The sequence below is a fragment of the Aythya fuligula genome, chromosome 2 (assembly GCF_009819795.1).
Source record: "Aythya fuligula isolate bAytFul2 chromosome 2, bAytFul2.pri, whole genome shotgun sequence".
Taxonomy (NCBI): Eukaryota; Metazoa; Chordata; class Aves; order Anseriformes; family Anatidae; genus Aythya; species Aythya fuligula.
The window spans coordinates 67,937,736-67,961,365 of record NC_045560.1 but is presented as its reverse complement, the minus strand read 5'-3'; the positions used below and the strand labels follow the sequence as shown (position 1 = coordinate 67,961,365).

The 23,630-nt window shown below is 39.4% G+C and overlaps 1 protein-coding gene across 1 annotated transcript in view; it reads right to left on the bottom strand.

Annotated features, from left to right (window-relative positions):
- Positions 1–16,746, bottom strand: part of ELOVL2 (ELOVL fatty acid elongase 2) — a 53,050-nt gene extending 36,304 nt beyond the window's left edge. The window contains exon 1 of the mRNA XM_032180825.1: positions 16,682–16,746. Within this exon, the coding sequence (XP_032036716.1) occupies positions 16,682–16,684 (3 nt within the window). The 5' untranslated portion in view covers positions 16,685–16,746. The remainder of the gene's footprint in view (positions 1–16,681) is intronic.
- Positions 16,747–23,630: the final 6,884 nt, after the last annotated feature.

Genomic DNA, 23,630 nt, shown 5'->3' with positions numbered 1-23,630 from the left:
TTTGCAAGTATTTGGAAATGGTTGAATGCATGTTAGCATCCTGCATGAACCTGGTAGCTTTCAGACATACCGGTTATCTGAGAGTAAGTTAGTAGGGGAGCTGAGTCATCAAATAGGCTGGCTTCTACTTTTTTTCTGGAGGAGATGGAGAACAGCTGTTTGAAAAGTGATTACAGCCAAAAGTACTGAGCACCTTCTCCTGGCTACTTTAGACACCACAGAAAAAGCTGAGCTGATGGTGGTGTTCCTGAGGTTATAAAGCTAACAGGAATGTGAGCCTCACACATTTTTGCTTTGGTAGCTGCTTGGGTTATGCTGCCTGCAATAAAGTGCTGTGCGTTCAGTGGCTTCCTCAATAAGCAGATCAGTTAATGGTTTGTTATGTGAAAAATGAATGTAATAATGCAAAGATTGGTAAGTGTGGAAAGACACAGCTGAATGTGTGATTGATTATAGGTACAGAGCTGTACAGTTTTGTCTAATTGTAGACAGAGGCTTTTATTTTCAGCACTTACTGCAATTGGGCTGTCCAGATGGCTAGATTTAGAATTATAGATTATTATTTTTTCTGAAACATTTTACTTATTTTCTTCTCTCTTCTCACAACTTTCAAGTGAGGGCACTTGTGTCTAACAGTTCTCTTATTTTATTGCACCTTGATGGCATTTACCACTTGGTTTAGCAGTGCCTTCAGGAAAGGAGTAGGCTAACAGCATCACCAAAGCAAAACATTTGGCTTGCCAAAGTTTCCAGGAGCATGCTAAAAGATGCAACTTACACAGCAAAATGGATTTCTTCATTACCACCTTGACTCTTAGTTCTGCATTTTTCTACTTGAACTCATCTTGCAAAGGAGGGTTAAATCTTCAAAAGAGTCTTGAGTGTAGTCTGTTCACTGATTACCTTTATTGTAAACTGTCTTCATTATGAGTGGGCTTGTGAGAAGAAAAAAAAAACAAAGCTTAAAATGAAAAGGAATCTCTCCATAAGACCAATAAAGAGGATTCAGAAAGTATGTTCCTTGCTCCAGTCTGGATTGAGGGCTGCAGTATTTGTGCCTGTTGGTGTCTGTGAATAAGGATGTGGTTTTGTATTGCAAAATTACATCCCCAGCATGCCTGTGCTCCATAGCAAACAGCAAGGAGTGGAGTTAGAGATCCAGAGAACCCCTCCTAGCCTTCTTTTCTTTTTTCCAGCTGTTCTTGGGGGTATTGCAGATTCTAAAGCATCTTGGACAGTGCCTATAATGGCACTGTGTCAGCAGGTGGTTTTGTGGCTTGAAGGTGGAGAAACTTCCACATCCACCTCTGTGGAGCATGTGTTTGGGTGGCATACATAAAAGACTAAGGACACAGCCCTTCTAACAAGCTCTTGCTTAGACATCTTACAGGGAATTACTCCCAGAGAGCATTAACAGAAAGTGGCCTACTAATGGCAGAGCTTTGCCATGCTGCTCACGAGGCACTTGCACTGAGCATGCTTTGCTCATTGTCCCCCCAAAACACATGCCATGTGAGGGGCTCCTGCCAGGCGCTGAGGGCAATGGTTAATCACAGAGAGGAGTGTTGCCATCCAAATCATATTACTTGGTCCTCCCTTTCTTCACGTGAACAAAAATCTGTGCCTAGTAAGGCTGTAGTTGGTAGCGATATACCTTCATCACTGCATTTGAAAAATATGGTGTTGCCTAACAAGAATAGATGGGGGTGTTAGGTGAGGAAGGGGTCTTGATAAATGGGGAAGGCAGCATGCTTCCCCATCTCCCTTGTTTGTCTGTGCATAGTGTCCAGTAGCAGGAAGTAAAACACCTCTTGGGCTTGGCTTTTCCTGCAGGCAGCAGGTTGTGCTGGAGCAAAAAGGGACAGCCATCTGCTTAAGGAGGTTTCTGTGCTTCAGACAAGACTTGAGCTTTCAGCTCAGGCTAGGAGATCTACCCAAGCAGGTAAATTATGCTGGGTATTTAATGCAGCACATCTGTGCTCCATCATGTTTGAAATGCAATGGGGGGGGGAGGAATAATTTACTTTTGGGCTTTCCCAACATTCACCTTCCTTAAAAAAATAAAAATTGTCACACAAAATGAAGATCAAATGCTAAATGTTTGTGTGCTTTCATTCTCGCTTCCTAATGAACAAAAGGTACTCTGCTTTATTTCTGCCAGGACTCGGATCTTCCAAAAGGTTTAATACCTTTTTTTTTTAAAGTAAAACAAGTAACACTTGCTTAGCACTGAGTTTTAGCACTTGTACTGTAAGTCTTCACAAACCGTCATAGTTCTTTTGTCTTTCTGGAAATGCTAAATTCTATCTGCAATGAAGTAGAATAATAAGTTCTACCTTGTACCGCTAGAATTATAATAATACAGGAAGAAAAACCAAGACCAGCGTGTACCACTTTAATGGGGTTATATTTGCAGAGTTGTGCCGCGTTGTACTTCACATAAAGTTCCTGAAACCAGATTCCCTGGCTTTGGGGTTGCCATCGGAAGTAGTCAGTTTATGAGCCCCTTGAGTCTGTGTGAAAGGCCTTTACAGCCAGGAGGCTCTAGAAAAGAAGGCTGTTTTCTCTGAGGAGTCTGAACTGTTTCCAGATAAGGAGCATCTGGAGAAATGGCACTAATTCTTAGGCTCATTCCACTTCGGGATTTTTATTTTTGTTTTAACAAGAAGTCTCTTTTCAGCAGGGTTTTGCAGTCCTGCTCAGTGCCACAGCTGCTCAGCCTACATCTGGGAGTACGGACACAGGTGGAGAAACATTTGCTTTATGGCTTCTGCCAGGACTCGGATCACCATCGTTGCCAACGGTGAGTAAGCCCTAAGAGGCAGAACAACTTATCATGAAAATACTGTAAGCAAGTAATAAGCTATTTCAGACATCAGTCTTTGCTTCTAGACTATTCAACCTGCTAGCTGTCATAAACAATACTGTATTAATTTATCACACATACTAAGGTAAGCCTGGCTTATTGACTGTATTAGCCATGCCACTGTCAGATTGTAATGTCATTGTGAGACAATTTTTAAAATAAAAATAATCATCTGTTTAGTTACTGTAAGCAATATTTATTGCTTAAAAATATTATTTTAAGGAAAAGGAACTTAGAATTTTTTTTCACCACACTTTCTTGGGTTAGCATGAAAGTGTTTTAAGAACCAATTAATAATTACTTGGTTTCCCAACATCAATTTGTAATTTCATTATTTGAAACCTATCATGCACTTTTCACTGTTATATCTTTTAAAATGCTGAGTGGTTGTATTCTCTCCAGCATGGGAAATCCCCTTTCTAGAATCACTGCTTGCAGGATATCCCTTCTACAACTTTCAAACTTTTTTTTTTCTCAATTCATTATAATCATGTTTAGTGATGATTAAAATACAGCAATCACAGTGCTCAAAATAGAGCATATCTTGTTTTAAAAGAAGAATGGAAAGAAAAGGTAACCGCTGTGGCCCAATTTGCTATATGTCAGTCATATACACTCCCCAAAACCACATCTGTATAATCCATCCACTTGCTTGTTATCAGAGTTTCAAAATGAAACTGTCACCAGAGCAGATTAGTACAATCCTTTTAAAAGTAATCCCACACAATTCTACCTACCACACAGGGGAACATCAGCTTAACTTGTAATTAAAGAAGATTTCTCTAGGGAGACCTTAGATGTGGCCTGTCAGTTCCTCAAAAAATGGCAGCAATTATTGACCTCATTTTTCCTTTGCTCTAACAATCAGATTTAAAAATGACAGCATGACCTGAGGTGGAGCATGATTCCTGACAGTGGTAAGGCTGTATGACTGTGAGGGAATAAACTAAAAGGAAATGAGTCAAAAATGAAAGCATAAAATAAATTCCACCTCCCCATTTATGCCGGAGTGAATAAGTCTCTTTCTTAGGCAAAGCACCAGCACTTTGGAACTGGTCCTGGCTTGAATAAGAGAAAGTTTCCCTTGGAGCAGGAAGGTCCTTAAGTTACAAGTAAAGAGCCACAAAGTGTTTTTTTACAGAGAGAATAATTCTATTACAGTTGCTTCCTTATTATTCTCTTTAGCTCTTGTTGACTATACAAGGGACTGAAGACAGATCAGTATCAGAATTCACATTATGTCAGCAATGTGAAAGCCTGCACAGTCCAGTGTATCTGCTTCCAAACAGCTGGACTTAATAAATGATGCCTAACCAAGCTACTCAATGAAGAGGTAGCAGATCACTTTGTGTTTTATAAGAGCAATCTAGATGGTTACACTTTAAGAAGCACAGGAAAATAATTTTAATTCTACCAGAGCAAGGAGGGCTTTGGATTAACCAGGTTGATTTTCTTTTTTAAGAACAGAGTATTTGTATGCATTTGCACCCAAAGCTTTGCACACATACACAGCTTCTGCTCCACATATGCCACATACATTATTATCAAGATTTAGCAGTGAAAAGCCAGCACCCCAAATTTAGAGCCATACGATGAATAAACACAGTGGGGATAGGTAGTAAGTGGAATGGTATGGAAAAATTATAGTAAAAAGCTTACAAGGCAGCTCATTTTTTGGGGGGGCATGCCATATCATGACAACTTTGTCCTCCTCACTAACTTCAGATTTTGTCACTGAGAAGATTATTTTGTACATTAGTATAATGCATGCAGGGCTTTTATTTTTTTGTACTTGGCATGTGTTTGGACCCTTCTCTGTAGAAAGCAAAAGTGACAACACATCCTTGCTAGCACTCTGAATATCTTTTTCACAGTTTTCCATTGTAATAAACTGTAAGATTGAGGATGAATAGCAGATCCTAAGCCTGTCTGCAGGATCTCATGGCTAGCTGGACAAGAAACCTTCTTTTAAAAATAAAAAAAAAAAAAAAAAAGCCAAAGCTTCAGTTTTCCCACAGTTCTGGCAGAACAGTGAGACAAAGGGTACTCTATGCCTGAAAAGTAGGTTTCTTGGTTGCTGTCCCAGATGTCTGCAATGTAACCCTGTGTCCCCATGACAGGGATTAATGTGCAAGGGACTGTGTGCCCCTTCTGTTGCAGGCAGGGAGGATCAAAAAAGGATTTTCTAAAATGTGTTCCCTGAGCAGGGTTCTCCCGTACTGGAGGGTTTTGCCTGGCTTCCTTCAGCAGCTCATTCCAGTGCTGCAGGGTATCTGTGTAGCAGAGGTGTGTGGGGGGGAAACACATCAGGAATACTTGAAATACCCTGTGGTTTGAAATTCTCATTCCTCAGTACAAGCTTAAAAGACAGCCTGTGGGGTTCTCTTTTTAAAATTGAAATGAAAAAAAAAATATATTTTTTTATATACCTTACCTTCCTTGACAGACAATTTTCATTAGCCCTTTAGAAAACCATGTCAGAAACTCAACTGGTAAAATGCTAACTATTAATTAATTGCTTAATTAAGACTTTTTTTTTTCCTGCAATACTAATTCCCTTTATAGGCACGCTTTTGGTATGGACAGCAGCAGAAGACTGAATACAGCCTGTGAAGCACATAACAAAAATGAAAGTCTGAGAGCTGCTGGAAAAACTAACAGCTATATGCATATATGTAAGTAATACCTGTTTCAACCTAAATCAGCAAGGAATTCACCTTGTTAAGATATAGAGGGTAAAACATACTTCTAATATATGTAATGCTAAAGATACTGTACATAAGAAAATGAATGAAAGGAAACACATTTTGTTTACAACATTTAATTCTGTACAGTATATACAGTCAATGTATTATGAATTTCTGGAGTTCACAACTATTTTTTCATGCTATTTGAGTAATTTAAAGCTTTTATTGCTACTGAATGTGTACAGAATACTATTTTAAGTATATAAACTTCTAGGAGCAAATAGACAATTATAGCATAGGATGCCTCAGACTTCTTGGCAGTGCTGGCTGTACAACTGCTATAACTGTTCAAGTGCAGCCAGTTAATTAAAACTGTCCAAATAGGATCTCTTTGGTAATTGGGCTCATCCTTAGTTAAATAAATTAAGCAAAACTCATGTGTGCAACCACACAGGACAGACCTGCAGCAAAGGGGCTGAGGGTAGTAGTCTTGTCTACTGGCACAGCTGGAATTGGATCAGATGTTCATATACTTGGTTGGCCTTTGTAGTAATTACTCCAGCTACAATGGATCTAAGTTCCTAAAGTTACATATTCTAGAGGTTAAAGTTAGGCTTTCAAACTTTTTACTGCCACAGTAAAACTAGAATTATATTTTTAAAAATACCTGTAAATCAAGATTATCACTGACCTCTGTATTGTAACCCACAAAAAACACATCTACAGTAATGCGTGTACACTTGCTTTATTTCTCAAACCCCTTAATAGCTTTATTGTGAGGATTAAATTAGACACAGAGATGAAATCTACTCAGTTTTATTTCCTTTGTGGAAAACTGTATGTATCAGCATACAGTCAGACTGGGCTAGCTTCTCAAAGGCAAAATGCATCAAAATTATTGAATTATACATTGTATTCACTCACATTTTCTTGCCATATAGGAGCAAACCTGAGAGAAGCAGGAGACCAAAGAGGAGGATGGCACACTGCCTAACTATGACCCATCAGTTTGGGGGTAAAATCTGTGCTGGCCACTGAGAGCCACCAAGACTGTCAGAGCTCCACGTGGGTGTATTGGTCCACTTGGCTGACTCACCAGGCCCACTGCCAGGAGTGCAGCCTTCATACTTTAATTTCTCTTCAAAACTTGTAATGAGGGAATCTGGCAGAATAGCTTAGTGCTGCAGGGCAACTTGTAGCAGTGTCTTTAGCTACAGGTGCTTTAATTGGTTGCCTTGGAGAAATGGCAGAGCTGTACCAGCTGTAAGAAGTCATCCAGTTTTCTTCCTTACTCAGAACGTGGTTATAAGAAGGGTAAGGTACTGAAATATGCTGGAGTGTGGGAGGCTACGAATAAAAGAGATTTGTTCTGTATGGGGATAAAAATGCCACAATGTGCTCTTTCCATTATTCTCAGAGGCTGGTAAGACAGGCCTTGTTTTAGCCTGTTTTAACCACATCGTTAGCAGTAACAACACTCAACTCACAAATTTGTTCTTACTTTGGTGAAGGAAATCTGATTTAGTTTATCTGCCCACTAGAGAAATGGGTAGTTGTTGTTCAGCAGTCATTTGCTAAGCCTTGAGGAGTTGCTGCCCATTAGCACAGACCCTCTCCTGAATGATTTATAGGGATGTAAGTGGAAGAAGGGGAAGGGAAAGAGTGGAGGAGGAGGTGTTTGTACTGTGATGCCATGGATTAGAGTCCAGATCCAAGCTTCTACAGTTTCAGCCTTAATCTTCCAACATGCACAAAGCCTTTCAATTTCACTTCTAGGTCATTACCCAAGTATGAAACCATCTAAATACTGCGTAAGGAATCCAGGTACATAACTGAGTACTGGAAACTTTACAGTTAGTTGTAAGTATAACTCATTCTGGAAGAGAAACCTGAGCTTTTAGGTCAAAGTGTCTGCTTATAAAACTAAAATCTGTACATTAAACTTAAAATCATACAGATTTTAAGCTTATGAGTTTAACAAACATCTTCTAATTTTGATCTTCTAATTGTTCCTTGTAACTTTGGTCCCTTAACTGTTAAGTATAGATGAGGTTCAGTGCTGCCCTGTTTTGGCAGGTAGCTGTCCAGAGGAAAAAGGAGTTGCTGGTCAGCTCAAAGTGAGACCTGATATACATCACAGGCACCAATCAAGTCTCTGGTACTAGTTTCCAGAAAATTAATATCCTCAGGAGCTCAACTTTCCAACATGTGAAGTAGATGCTCCAAAGGAGGAGACGCATCGCTCCTTATTTTGCATTAAATGTGGGTTGATGGGAATAACTTTTTGAAGAAATTACATGTTCTAAGAAGTAAATGTAATAAATGTATTCACTTTAGGTGACAAGTTAAAAGTAGCATTGATGTTATCTAGAGCTGTTGCAGATGATTTAAGTATCACTACACATATCACTACATCTATCCTTAAAGACGGAGAAAATGGGAAGTTGCCTACCCTAGAAGAAAAGGAGGTGGGGTATGGGAATGCAAACTAAACAAAGAAAAATAAGATAATGATGATAAATATAATTAAATATCACAGTATCAAAGGGTTACAGGAAAAAAAAAGGAAACAGAAGACATGCATTTTGCCTAGAAACAGACTAGCAAGAAACATACACCTCTGAAGTGTGTGGAATTTGTATGTGCAATGGGGTAGTAAATGTGCAATAACAGCATTAAGTAAGCAAGTAAAAAGGAATGGAAGTATTCCTAGTGTTTAAGATAATCCATCTGCCTGAAACAACGTATTTTAGCAAGATATAAAGAAATAAGCAAAGAAATTATGTCTGAAGGTTTCCTTCAGTACTTTTCCAGCTAGGTCTAAGCACTGTCATCTGAGGCTCTAACAGAATTTAACACTTCTTCCATCCTGGCTATATACATTTCTCCTTCATAATTAAGATTCAGTTATCTGTTACAATAACCTGAAGCTATGAACAACTGGATGTTGACCACAATATACCAAACTGGCTTATCAAGACAAATACAAGATAATTACAGGTAATTAATTCTCAAGCCTCTTCTAATTCCGGATTGATAAATGAATTACTCATGTGTGTTTAATGACATCACTTTGCTTTTTGGAACACAGAGGGTCATGTTGCAGTGAGTACCTTGTTATTTAGCTCAGTATTAATTTGCATGACCTCATTACTTCCACAATGTTGTCCTCTTCATCTCTTCATTTAAATAACCATCTTATTGCATTCAGTGAGAACTGCTGAGAATCATGTGTGCATCAATGTCTATCAATGCCATTTGTATCTGCAGGAGGACTTGTGAGTAGTGAGGGATCAGGACATCATAAAAGAAACTAGTACGAGCCCCATATTTGCTGAAGACTAGGAGAATGGTATGGGTTTCTTTTTTTTCTTTTTTTTTTTTTTTTCTTCTCAAGATATTCCAATTACTGAGTGTTCAGGACTTGAGTATTTTGGAGTGTGTGCCAAGTTTCAGCAAAGCTTAAAGTTTAATGAGCCAACATAATGAAATACTAACCTTCCTTTCAACTCATGAAAACACACCTGGAGGCAAAAATGGTATAGTGCTGTGTTGTTTCTTCCTTTCATACTTGTCTTACTGAAGTTGTTCTCTGGCTTGGGCTTCAGCTTCGCACTTTACAAGGAAAACATTTTCAGATTTGAACTCTGCCATCTCTCAAGGGTGTCACAGAAGGAGATGACTTCCTCTCACCCACAATAAGTGAAAAGGCTAATATTTTAAACCTTGTTCTTAGAGAAAAATATGATTAAGTTATTATTTTTAGAGCTCGGATACATTGTAATACTACCATGGATCACAGATTATGCTTGATGAAAAATAATCTATTTCATGAAAAAGAAGTTTATATGCAGTTTTATTATATCCTGAGGAGAAATTTCAATGATATCTGATTTGAAATAATGTGCTGGTAGTTCAGTAAATGCAAAGGGGAAAAAACTTGGTGCTTTACCCACAAAATAACTCTAATTTAGTGCTTTATCTTTCAAGGTTTCTTTTGCTGATACTATTAAAATGCAGGCTTACAAGATCTCCAGCAGTAAGGAAGAAATAGCTGCGTTAAATCCGAGAAGTCCTCTATTGCTTTTCAATGAAATGGAGAGCTACTGATGTTTTTTCAGAGCAATAAAACTAAATACTACCTTTTCTATCTATTATTATTATTATTATTATATTATATATTATATATATATATGTATAAAATACAAGTTGCCTATTTTTAAGCCAAGCTTCAAATGTGTTTTATCACAAGCTGTGTCTCAGCTTTCAAGAGGAGCATGAACATCCCATGATGCTTTTGACATGTGCCAGAAAAACAACAACAAAAAAATCTTAGGATATATAAGAACTAGCCTACTGCCAGAAAAGAGAGGTTCAGAAATTTCTGAGAGTAACATAAAACTAGGAAAGTGATATGCTTTGTCTTGTGTGGTTTTTAGCATAGACAGATTCATGATTCTTGATCATTAAGCTTCTGGATAGAGACACTTACTCCAGAATTTGGAGCTTACTGTTTGGAAGAGTGAAGATAACTGCTGAAATCAACATACCTGCACACTGACAGGTTAGAAGGCATCTTTCATATCTGCTTTCTAAAGCAGAAGGTAGCAAGAAGAAAGGAACTTATAGACACTTTGCCAATCTGAAGTGGTTTTGGATAGGGTTTGTTTCTTATGTCTTTTTCATCCAAATACTTGAAATTATGAAATTATGTTTGTTTTTTTGTTGTTGTTTTTGTTGTTTTTTTTTTTGTCTTGCTTCATGCATAGCTTCCTGTCAGTAGTAAGAGAGACATCTCAGAAAGAGCATAGGCCAAGTCTTACTATGTTCCAGTGGGATCCAGTACACACAACCTAGTTAAGACAGGCTGCTGCATTTTAAGACACAATGTCGTCTCCTATGTACAGCAGGGTGACTCTGGGATGCTACCCCAGGAGGCCCCACAATCCTAATGGCTGAGGGGAAAGATGCAGATGTTCCTACAAACATTGTACAAGGATGTTTTTTTTCAGACTAAAGAAAATTTTGCATTTGGAAAGAAATTTTGAGCAGACAGACAGTAATGCAAATTGATTAAACTATTTTGTCCATAAGGAGCTGTGAATAATAAATAAGCCTGTAGATAAGAAAATGGACTTCATGGCTTTCTCCTCAAAATTGTATGGACTATTGACAAACACTGAAAAAAAAAATTAAACCATGTATGTACTGAAACAGTGTTCTGCCGCAAATACCACCTTTTGGAAAAGGTGAAGAGCTCACATTACCTCATGTGACCTTTTAAACTACAATAGAAGTAACTTGGGTTGCTCTAGCCAGCAGAGGTGTGGATGGTATTATTCAGAGCTGCCTTACTAAAAGATGTGCCAATTCTTGAACATGGAAATCACCCTTCACAACTTTGCCAACCATTTATTCCCTGCCAATTTGAAAGCACATTGCTTTCTGGATTGGTTTCATCCGTGCTCAGAGTGAAATGCAAGAAACAAAGTATTTTTTACTTCATGCTGGCTGTGAAAATGCATGTGTAATATAGGGAAACGAAGAAACAGCATCTGATGAGTGTTTTCTGAAGTGTTACATAAGAACAAAAAACAATTAAAGAGGAAAATATCTTCTTGTTCTGTTAATCGGTCCTTACTTATGTTTTTCCTCCCTTTCTCCCTTAAATCCTACAGGGTAATAACTTGGATAACTTGGATTTCAAATGCTAATTCATGATTTTTACTTTAATCATAATTAAGATTGGGTGAGGAGAGGAAGGGAAATGACGGTTGGTTTTTCAGTTTAATAAAGAAGCCAAGAAGACTGTGGAAGTCCTTCCCCCACTATCCCCTCAAAAAAGTTCTAAATTTACCTCTTTTAAAGCCTTAAATCACTTTAATGAACTCCAAGAAGAACTTTTTAAAGGGTACAGAACCCCAAAACAGAGGACAGTCTGCTGACATGGGACAAAAAGGCGCACACGCTATCTCCCTTACTGCATTATCTCTAATCGTAGTTATCCTAGAGTTTAACCCGCATATAATGAGAATGTTAAATCCTAAACTTTTAAACCACGTACACCACGGAAACATCTAGACTGCTGCATCTCTCAAAACAAAATAAAAATGCTAATGACTGTGCTGCATGGTAAGGCCCTAACAATACCATGTGTCTGTAACTGCTTGAGTTATTGGCTCAGGGGAGATAAAAGCAACTGGGGACTTCTCTTCATGTCTATAGGTTTCTCTTACCATTAGATTGGTAAGAGAACATTGACAAGAGCACATTGACTTCACTAGCTGCAAAGTGTCATGAATGATAACTAGGGACTGGCATGTTGCAGGGAGCCTTTAAAAAACTGAGAAAAGAATGGTTTTGTTGAGCTTCCTTTTGCTTGGTATTAGGCTATTTCCTTGAAGCTTGGCCACCCTACTTCCAGCTTCCATTTCTTGCTGTGGTTGGCTTTCAAATAATGACAGAATATGAAGAACTTCTTTCATGTCCTTACCCGTCCTCCTGAGGGAAGGGGGGAGGGAGGAGGAGGCATGTAAAAGTCTCCCAGCAGTGATGAAAACAATTTTAATTTGTCGTCCCTTAATTACACATCTTCATGTAGCCATTTCTGCTGTGTGGGGTTTTATCTCCTTCAGTTTACCACATCTGACCTTGACCATTTTATTATGGTCAGTGTGGACTGAGGAAGACAAATTGCAATGAAGTTTAGAAGTCATTAGCTGGATGAACTTAACATTAAGAAAAAACACAGTTGTTAGATTGACATCTAATCAGAGTACCTTCAGTATTGATGCCAATATAATGCAAGAATTAAAGTGATCCCTCCTACTCTCCAAGATCTGCGCGTAACTAGCCCCCCAAAATGAGAATTTTTTTGCTTTTTGTTACTTAAGTAGATAAGAAGCCCCATAGAAGACAAAAATATTCACTTAATTTCACATTGAACTCTACCTGTCAGCTGTGCAGCAGTCCAATGGGTAAGGATGCAATCCTAGGTCCATGTATTTATCGCATGATGAGACATGGCATGTGGGCTACATGCAGATAATAGATTTATAAGCTCAGCTGTTGCCAGGCTCTTATAAATTGGCAAATTAATTTATATGTTTGAAGTCTGAAGTGTGTCATTTATAATGCAGCAGAATTGCAGGCCACTGTCTCACCAGGTGTTTCTTCTCCGCTGTAGCAAGGGAATGGTTCTTGTGCCCTTCCACAACTCTGTCACAAGGCAGACTCATCCCAAAAGCTTTCTGGCTCTGAACAACCAGTGGTACACTTCGTTTCAAACTCCTAATTTCCCTCCTTTCTTTAATTACAAGTCAATCTGCACTTGGGACATATTACCTTATCACTAAATATGTACTTCAACTCAAATTGTATGAGATTTATTTCTAAATGTCTTGGTGTCTAAATCAGTCTTACAGGCAGTGATTATATAGCATGGAATGAAAACATCAGGCAAAATTCCCACCTGATGTGGCTTACACTTGAAGCTGGCATAAACCACATAATAAACCAGGCCAACATATTGACATTATTCTTGAGTTTATTACTACCTAAAGAATTTACTACTGCTTTTTTTTTTTTTTCTTTTTTTCCCTATTTTTGAGTCAGAGGTTCATTTTTAAAGTGTTTGGATCTGATTAACTATTTTCTTTAATAAAATTGAGAGAAGCTATTGAACTAAATGAATGTAAAATGAAGTACCTGATGAACAGGTATCTGTTTCTTTTCACAGATCAGAGTACTTGTAATGAAGATTCAACAACCAGAATTAAAAAAAAATAAATAAATCAGAGGATATTCCTTAAGAAGAAAGGAAACAACACCAAGGGTAATATGCAAGTTTTTGTAAGTGGGTATCTGTTAGCTTTGCCAATTAAACATTGGACTCAAGCTTAAGGACCTAGAGGACTTCTTAATTAATCCCTTGTCACTTCATCATGTGCTAAAGACTTCAGCACATCCCATTCAGTTTCTGTGCAAGTACTTGTGTCCATTTGTCTGTTCTATATGTAGTTTCTGAACATAGTTTCTCCAGCTTCATTAATTCTGTTCACCTAGCACAACCCTGGCTTGCTGCCTTGGTTCTTGATGTCGGGGGTACTGAAGTCTGTTACCTTTTCACTCTGATGGAGCTGAAGAGATCATGTTGGCAGTGGATGGTGTAGGTCCCATGTCAGCCATGAATTTGTGGTGGATTGATCACTATTTACAGAAATTTTTCTCCTCCAGTTTCTGTTTTCCTGTTGGAGTTCAGGGACTCCAGAAGAAAGGGCTGGAACATTGTCTTTGCTTTTCAGAAAAGCAACTCTTTCAACTTTTTCAACTCTTTCAACTCTTTTTCAGAAGGTGCTCAGGGCATTTAACAAATACCAGTGGACAATAAGGCAGGGCTTTCATTTGGCTACTGCCAACAAGAGAGTTGCTTCTGTCTAGGGACCTTTTCTGTATATCCTATAATGACCGTATGCCCTTATCAGGCATCATACCCTGACATGGTGGTCATGGCACTTGGAAGAGTTAGGTATCTTTCTTCATTGATTTCAAATTACATTGGTTATCTGTGTTCCTTAGGGAATTAAAAAATAAAATAAAATAAAATAAAATAAAATAAAATAAAATAAAATAAAATAAAATAAAATAAAATAAAATAAAATAAAATAAAATAAAATAAAATAAAATAAATCTAGCTTCTGCCTGTATAACTTCTCTGCAACTGGATTATTGTAGAGGTTCAAGATACTTGAACCTATTAAATACAGCTTCGTACAGTCCTCGTGTTTATGCTTACCTTAGTGTTACCTAGCCTCTTCGTAAGCATTAGTTGGCATGCACTGTGCAAGGTTATGTACTCTCTTACTCTGTAAAAATGGGATTTGACCCCATGGAAAATATACTGACAAATCAAAACTTATAATCGGTTTAAAGTTCAAGGGTGCAGCCAAATCCTGAGCCAGTGTAATTTGACCTAGATCCACTCAAGTAAGTAGAGCTGTAATGAACCACATAAACAGAAATGTCCCACTGTGGTTATCTTCATACTGTGAGAATGATATGGAAACACTCAAAGCCTCATGAAGACTGTGGTTTGCTGCGTTCTAGAAATAATAGTGATTTAACACCCACGATGGTGATAAACTCTCTTCTTTGAATTGAAGTAACATACACCTGATCACTCCTATGCCACTATAGAAGGGAATGCTAAAATACTGTTCCTATTACTTGTCCTAAAATCTAAGTTCATCATTCATTTACTCCTGGTACCATCAATAGCGTCCTTCCCTCTTCCCTCCAGTCAGCTCTAGGTCAATTTAAGGATCTATGTGTTGCAACTTCTAACCCTGCATTAGTATCATTACAGCAGTTTTCAGAAAAACTTCAGGTTTCATCTTAGGTAGCTAATTCTCCAAGGACATTCTTTCAAACGTTTAGAACCAAAGCAACCTCCAGCTTCTACACCTCTTAGAGGATTTCCCCAAACTGGCCATTCTCTCCCCAGGATGCCTCTATTTATGAGTAACAAGGCATAAGAAATCTAAGCAACTTTTCAACTCTCACAGATTGCTGGAGATACAGAAGAGCAAAAACTTGCTACAAGAAAACCCTGTGCAGCTCTGAATAGCCATTTCTGGATATTGCAACCAGCTGTTCCAAGAATAATTCCAAGGTTAATGAAACAGCTCTAAGATCCAGAAATAACAGATTAAGGAAAAGTCTCCACTATCGCTTTTATTAGCAGAAATACAAAGTTGTCAATGCATACATTACCAATATTATTATTTTTTTTTGATTTGCACCTATGTGACTGATCTCATATCTGTCCTATAAGGAGTCCAAGTGAAATATTTTAACTGTTATTCTAACTTTCTTTCAAGTTGACTCTGCAGTTCTGAGCACCTGATTGTTATCTGTAACAGTTATTGATAAATAATGCAAGTTACCTTCTGGTTTCTTTGTAGCTGCCATCACTGTATCATAAGAAAGACATTACCAATTTAGGCTTCATGCAGTAATAGTAACTTGGTCATATAATTCGGTTTTATGTCTTACCCAGTTCTATAAGAAATAGCTGTTCATTTATGCAGTGGAAAGTCATTCTGGAGCTACAAGGCAGCATCAACTAGGGCACCACTCCTGGTCTTTTTTGAGAGGGTCTTTTCCCATCTATCATCCTATGCCTGAATTTATTGCAGACACACTGGATAGCAGAAATAGATTCAGACTTACAGCAACTGACTGTAGGGAGACTCCCGTTAATTCGTGTAAAGGCTATCTGAACATTATTCATGTCTCAGTCACTTGATTTCAAAATGATTTTTATGCATGAAAGGCAAAAATTACAGCATATGTTGCAAAGACATTTGGAAAAAGTGTTTTTGCTGTTAAAGAAGAATTAGGTACCATTCTTAATCATGTCACAACTTCTGATACAACAAGCTTGGAAGATACTGCATTCAGCCCCATCTTAGCTCAGATTTCAAGGCACAAATATTGGCATGATCCTCTCCTCCTTTATAAGGCCAGCGTTACACTTAATACATTACTGTTCATAAACAGGATGAGATCCTTTGGGGAAGTCACCATGACTGCAAAGACACAATATGCGTTGGGGAAATGGTCCTCCTTGATAAACAGATGATGGCATTGTTCCACTGTAACTCTCTTAAATGCTAAACTGGAGTCTAAAACTCTATTGTTCATTCATTACAGGAAAAAAAAAAAAAAAAGGAAAGCGTTCCAGTATGGTTTTTACGCTTAACACAAGAAGAGCTTCTCTTAACACACCAATAATCTGTTTGTGTAACGTGCTTGGAGCAGAGCAAAATGCACCTGCGAGGAGCAAGGGATCGGGCTGCATCTTGTGGGAGCCGCCTCCCGCCCGCTGCCGAGTGCCAACGGGGGAACCGCACCACGGCATCCGCGCACCCCGCTTCGTCCCTGGCTCCTCTCAGTCCCTGGCTCCGCTCCCCCGGCCTCCCGCTCCCCGCCGGGCCCCCTCCATTCATCCCTCCCTCGCCCTGCCGCCGCCAGGGGCTCGCCATTTTGGGGGCCGCCCGGTCAGGGGGCCGCCATGTTGGGGGCCACCGGGGCGGGGGTCCGCCATAACGGGGTGCCGCGCACTCACCATGGCGCTGTCCAGGGTAGCGGCCCGGCTCTGCCAGCCTGGCCGCCGCCGCGCCCCGCTTTAAGGTACCGCCTCCGGCTCCGCCGTGCCCGCCTCCCAGCCCGGGGCCCTGGGCCTGCCCCGGGGAAGGAGGGAGCGGGAGGGCAATGGCAGCCGCTGAGGGCGAAGGGGACGGAGGCGGCAGGGAGCCCTTAGCCAGCTGCGGGTTTTGTTCCGAGTGCAAACAAAGCATTACATCTCCTATAAAAAACATTTATTCAGGCTATCGAAGCTTACTGAAAATGTCCTTCTTCTTTCCTCCTGTTTTTAATAAAGCAGACTTTAGTGTGTGAAATAAAAACAATCTTTCTTAAAATATTGGCATTCTCCATTTTGCTTTTAAAGTGAAAATTTGTCAAATATTACGTGCTAAAAGTGTCGAAGCTGTCCCAGTCCTGCCCTCTCAGTTCTGGCTGCTCAGGGTTTCCTCGACCTGAGCTCAGAGAACAGACTGTCCCCATGCTGGTGGCACAAGCAGTGGAAATGAGCCAAGGAGACCAGCATGGCGCAGAACAGGTAAAGCCTTGAGCCGGCAGTGTGCCCAGGTGGCCAAGAAGGCCAACGGCATCCTGGCTTGTATCAGGAATAGTGTGGCCAGCAGGACCAGGGAGGTGATTGCCCCCCTGTGCTCTGGTGAGGCTGCACCTTGAGCACTGTGTGCAGTTTTGGGCCCCTCAGTACAGGAAGGATGTCAAGACCCTGGAGTATGTCCAGAGAAGGGCAACGAAGCTGGTGAGGGGCCTGGAATGCAAGTCCTGTGAGGAGCAGCTGAGGGAACTGGGGTCATTCAGTCTGGAGAAGAGGAGGCTCAGGGGAGACCTTATTGCTCTCTACAGCTACCTGAAAGGAAGGTGCAGGGAGCTGGTGGTTGGCCTCTTCTCACAGGTAACTAGTGATAGGACTAGAGGGAACGGCCTCAAGTTGCACCAGGGGAGGTTCAGATTGGAAATGAGGAGACATTTCTTCTCAGAAAGAGCAGTCAGGCATTGGGACAGGATGCCAGGGAAGTGGTAGAGTCACCATCCCTCAGGGTGTTTCAGGAAAGGTTGGACATGGTGCTTAGGGACATGATGTTGTAAACCTCAGGTCTTTCCTGGTGGGTTCCTTGTTCACGTACTACTTTACATCTTTTACATCCAGACACAGAGATGCTCCAAACGTGTTGACAAAGTCTGCCATCCCAGTGCTGCTTGACTGCCTAGCAATGATGTGCCAGAAGCCTCACGTGAAAGCATGTCCTCAAATAACTTTTAGCCCATTTTTTGCAGACACAAGTTTGTTTGCTTGCACTTCCAAATTCCGTTGTGTTAGTCTGTACTGAACTGCTATAATTCCTGAGGGTGATCTGCTGGCCTTTCCTCTCATTAATGTTCTTGATCAGTTAATTCATTTGATTCTTTTGTTGTTACTACAGAACATCTTGGAATATTGAAAAGAAGTGCTTTTTGATATCCATTCCGTCCCCCAGAGAAGTTGCTACCTAAGCAGAAAGTTGTCCTCTTTGAAATTAGTATTTAGGTGCTGTTGAGCAATGAGCAGTTCAGAAGGTGACTGGCAAAGAACCATGGTAATGACTCAATAAATTTGAATATTTCTTTATTGACCAAACAGGCTGGATTCAGTGTGTCAAGCCAAATCCAGCCCTAAGGATGGTAATACAAAACATTTTTTCTTTATTCCCACTTTTCTTTGTCTAAAACAGAAAGGAAATGGGTGTTCAGGTTTGGTAAAGATGATCCATTCCTAATTTCTTGAGCTTCTTGTAACTGAAACATCATAATATCAATATAGTTTATTTCTATAGTAGCAACTTGCTTTGTTTGTTTGTTTGTTTCAAATCACAACAATTATTTCTCCAATGAAATCACAAATAGGGAGCAAACAGGATTTTGATGGCATTTAGAAGAATGTGTAATAGTACTATGGATATTTTAAAACCTATTTAATGTGCTGAATTTTGAGGCTTAAGGGTTGTGTCAGGATTTTGAATCATCTGTTTAGTATGGAAGGTGATGCTGCACATGTTGTTGGATCCCAGGCACTGAGCAAAGCAGACTTCTGCCAGGCATGTTAGCTTTGAGTGGTTGCTGAACATCATGTTCTGCTGAGAGGAGAGGCAGGAAAATAAGTCAACATGTGGAGAACCAGACTTGCTTAGTTCAGCCTGACATTCCTCAGAAACAGGGAGAATAAGTAGAAACAATTTAAGCAGCACTTCACTCTGGGACAATGCACGCAACTGATGGTGAAATACCACAGGGCATTAGCTTGAGTCCTGCTGGTGCATGGATTGCTGCAGATTTGACCTTATCACAAGCTACCTAAGAATGGTTAAGGTGGGAAGGGGCCTTTGAAGATCATCTGGTCCAACTCCTCTGCTCAAGCAGAGTCACCTAGAGCCAGTTACTCAGGGCTGTGTCCAGACAGGCTTTGAATTTGTCTGGGAAAGAAAAGTGAACTCAGACATGTCTCCCATTGCTAATCACTGCTCTTGCTCACAGTCTCCTCCAAAACTTGGAATTTAAACTTATGACTTGCCTGTTTCACAAAATTGTCTTCTCAGTAGTATCTGTACAATTCACTGGCTAAACGTCTTCTTTTCCTGAGAAGCTAACTGGAATGAAAGAGGTTCACTTCCTTATATTGTCAGTTTGTCATTGTTGTTCTTTTTTTTTATTATTTATTTTTAAATATTTTATTCTTTTTTTTTTTTTCTTTTCTGATTTTATTAACATGGGGCAATGGTTACATACCTAAAGATCTCAATTCTGCTACCGATGTTATGGGGAGTTACAAGGTTAATGTGATAGACTTTTGTTAACTCTCAGTGAATGCTTAATATCTGTTGGTAATAAAGCTGCATTGAATCAAATTTGAGTAATCACTCCTCTAAAGCTAACATTTTGTAATTTCTTTGTATAATGTCATTTTCTCTGCTTTTAATTTTGAAACTATAGCTGTTGTAGTATGACTAAGTATAAAACGAAACGTTGTCTTAAATTTCCAGCTGTGGGCATGTAAAATAAAAAAACTAAGCCACAGTAAACTTGTGACTGCAGAAAATATTAATTTGAGCGATTGTGTAGCAGTGCTGATTTTATAATATTATGTTTTAGCACCCCCTTTCGGCACAAAGGGATACTTGCAGGTATTTACTCAAACGCTTTGCTAAAGCTAAAGAAATGCAATAGCAACACATCCAGGAAAAGTCCTTGGCTGCACTCATAGTTTACATACTTTACATAGCTTAGTTTGGCATTTTATAAATTTCTGTAAATAGAATATTCTCGTCCCTCTTATCATATTCATATTAATTGTCCATTTTGATCATTTAAATCAGCCAAGAACTTGACGAAGATTGATGGACCTGACCCAAAACTGAGGCTAAATAGAAAAGACCATATTTAGATGCTCTGTCTATTGTCTACGTGTCTCCTGTGAGGAGTCTGATGGTGGTAACATGCTCTGAGTTGTGACTGGAACTGAATTATTTCTCCTGCACATGCTAGCATTAGCATTATGGTAGTGTATAGAGGTCCCAGTTTGGGATTGTGGTCTTGCTATGTTGAGACCTACTCCAGAAGGCAGGTCCTTCCTCAAAGAGCTTACAACATAAAGCATCACATTATCAAGGATAACCACCACCAGGGAAAGGAGTGGATGCAATCTCTTCTCTGTACTCCTTCCCTGGGAGATAGTAATGCATTAATTCCAAAAGAGAGGCAGCGGGGGGAAGGTCATCAAGTGTAGTCTGGAGAGAAGAAAGGGCTACATTTTGCACCTTCTGCATGAACTATCATTACTTGGCCAGCTTCTTGGGTATTAGCAGTTGGCAGTCAAGCTTGTTTTGGTGACAGTACTTGGCATGGTTGCCAGTTACTTTCAAAGATATTGTATGTGCCAAGACAAGGATTAAAAAATTAGGACATGGCTGAACAAAAACTGCTGGATTACTTTAATTTGCTCTTCTCGTGCACACTCATTTTAATAAGTCTTATTTACATTAATAGCCTTTGGCAAGACTTCCACTTCATCAATGCACTGTGTACGATAATAAACAAAAAGGAGGCCATGGATGATGCAAGGGTGTTAAAAACGAGAAAAGAGAATCTTGTTAAAGTGGTTAAAATTCTTTGGGAGGACTAGAACACACTGCTTATATAACACAATTTCCATGTGATTATGGGTAGATCGTTTAAATATTTTTTCTACAGCTAGTCAAAGATTTTATTCTTTCTTCTGCTGTTGCCTTAGGGTAATTGAATGTAGATTTGTCACAATGCTGAGCTCTGACAGCAGCTACTAACATAAATGAAAGTTCTGCTGTGCTACACAGTTATGAATCTGTGCTACAAATACATTAAATACAAGAGAAACATTACATTTTCCACATGTACCAGCTGGAAAGGAAACCAAAAAGGGCAGGTCCAAAAGCAGTTGATACTTTGAACACCTGTTTCAGCCTCAGTCCTCTCCCTGGCTCATGGAGGATTAAAACATCCCTTCTCATTTTGCTACACAAACATGACCACCAGTTAACTGACTGCTGTGAAACAACTGGTTAGTCTAGATGCATCAGCTCTCACACCCTTTAAATAAGGCTTGTACCTTCAGAATCTGGATTACTCTTCACTGCTACTGGTCTTTAGCTCTCTTATTTGCAACATTGCATGTCCGTGCTGCTCTGTGAAATTGCATCAAATACTCCTGCTTTGGCCTGCCGCATGGTCTGGTGTACTAATTAGCAGAAGCACTCTAAGAGGTCTGCTCATCGGTCTTGTGCTGCAGTCCCTTTGCTGCGTGATGACCTTGACCAACCTTTTTTTTCTAACCCACAAAACATACATCAATGCATAGATGGTCATGTGCACTGACAGAAAAGATATAAGAAGTTTGATCAGTGTTGAGCATCATAGGAAAAAGTATTGAATGTACAATATTGATAGTGCGCAGTGACCAAATGTTGCAAGGTGATGGATAAAAGATGGCAATGACTTTAATAAGTCACAAAGCTCATTGTCAATATTTTTTTTTCCATCCTCTTCAGGGAACAGATGAGACACGTTCAATTCTGCAACTCCATGTTGCAAATACACATGTAAGAAACTAGGTAGATCAAGCTTAGATTTGCATAAACAACCTTATTTCTCAAACTTCAGAAATTAGAAACTTTAGTGATTAGAAAAAATCATCACTTTCTTTTAATATACTTTCTTGTATTTGATTCCACAGACTTCTGAAACAAACAAATATCCATATTGTAGCTCACTTATCCCAAACGCATCATCATCGGTATTGATACAAACTTCTGGCACATTAATATATGAACTGATACAGAATCATAGAATCATTTAGGTTGGAAAAGAGCTCTGAAATCATCTAGTCCAACCTTTAACCTAGTACAGACAAGTCCACCATTAAATCATGTTACTACGCTCCACATCTACACATTTCTTTAAGACCTCCAGGGATGGTGACTCAACCACTTCACTGGGCAGCCCATTCCAGTTTCGCACAACCCTTTCAGTAAAGTAATTTCTCCTAATATCCAACCTAAACTTCCCCTTGCACAACTTGAGGCCATCTCCCCTCATCTTATCATTTGCTGCTTGAGATAAGAGCCCGAGCCTCACCTTGCTACAACCTCCTTTAAGGTAATTGTACAGTGTGACAAGGTCTCCCTTGAGCCTTCTTTTCTCAAAGCTAAACAACCTCATCTCCTTGTAAGATGTAGCAGGGAAGATGCATGCTTATTTAATTTAATTTTGTTCTGAAGAAAAGTCTAAGATAAAGTATATATAATGTTTCCATTTTAATTATTATTTAGATGGAATCTGCATATATGTTTCATTTTACACAATGTGTTCCACATGATCCACATGAAAGGTTTTATTTATTAGGAAACACGGGATAACAAAGACTATATTCACCAAATGGTTAGAGGAGGAAGTGTTTCTCCTATTATCTCACAACTTGGTTAAAGTGTAACATCCACAGTGTTACCCCTTGACTGTGCCTGTGAGGATGTGAACTTGAACTTAACTGCTTCAACAATTATGCTACACGGTCTTTTTTATGTGCTTGTTGATGGCAATTTCAGTACTGCATTCATACTGGTCTCCAGCAATCCCAGGCCACTGAGACCAGAGGGGAAGTGTGGAACATGGAAGACTTGCTGTCAGTAAAGGAGGACCATCTTAGGGAGCACTTCAACAAATTGGATATACGTAGGTCCGTGGGGCCTGATAGGTTGTACCTATGAGTGCTGAGAGAGCTGGATGATGTCATTGTGAGGTAATTCTTAGTTGCCTTTGAAATGGACTGGGAGTGGTTCCGGCAGACTGGGAGAGAGCATATGTCACTCCTATCTTCAGGAAGGAAGACCTAGAGAAATACAGGCCAGGCAGTCTTATCTCAAACCTTGGGAAGGCAATGGAGAAAATCTTTGTGGAAGTGTCTCCACATACACGAAGGACAAGATGATCGTGAGTAGTTAGCATGGATTTAAGAACAGAGAATCATGCCTAATTGACCTGATAGCCTTCTACAATGAGGTGGTTAGCCCAGTTGAGTAGAGGAGAGTGGTATCCTGGGCTGCATTAGGTAGAACATTGCTGGTAGGTCAGAGGAGGTAATGAGGTAATCCTGCTCAGCTAACCCTGTGGTTAGGACATCTGTGTACTGCGTGAGAAATCTTGTTGAAATTAAGCAGAAGGTGAAATGCTTCAGCTTCAATCATGATATTCTGAAAATTTTTGGATTGTATGTTTGCCTCAGATTTAAGCCAGTTATGATTCATGAAGCTTATTTATTCTATTTACTTCATTTGCTTTGTGGGATAAAAAAAGGTTTTAAGTACGTCACTTTTTTTTTTTTTTTTTTTTTTTTTTTTACTAAAAATGTAACAGCT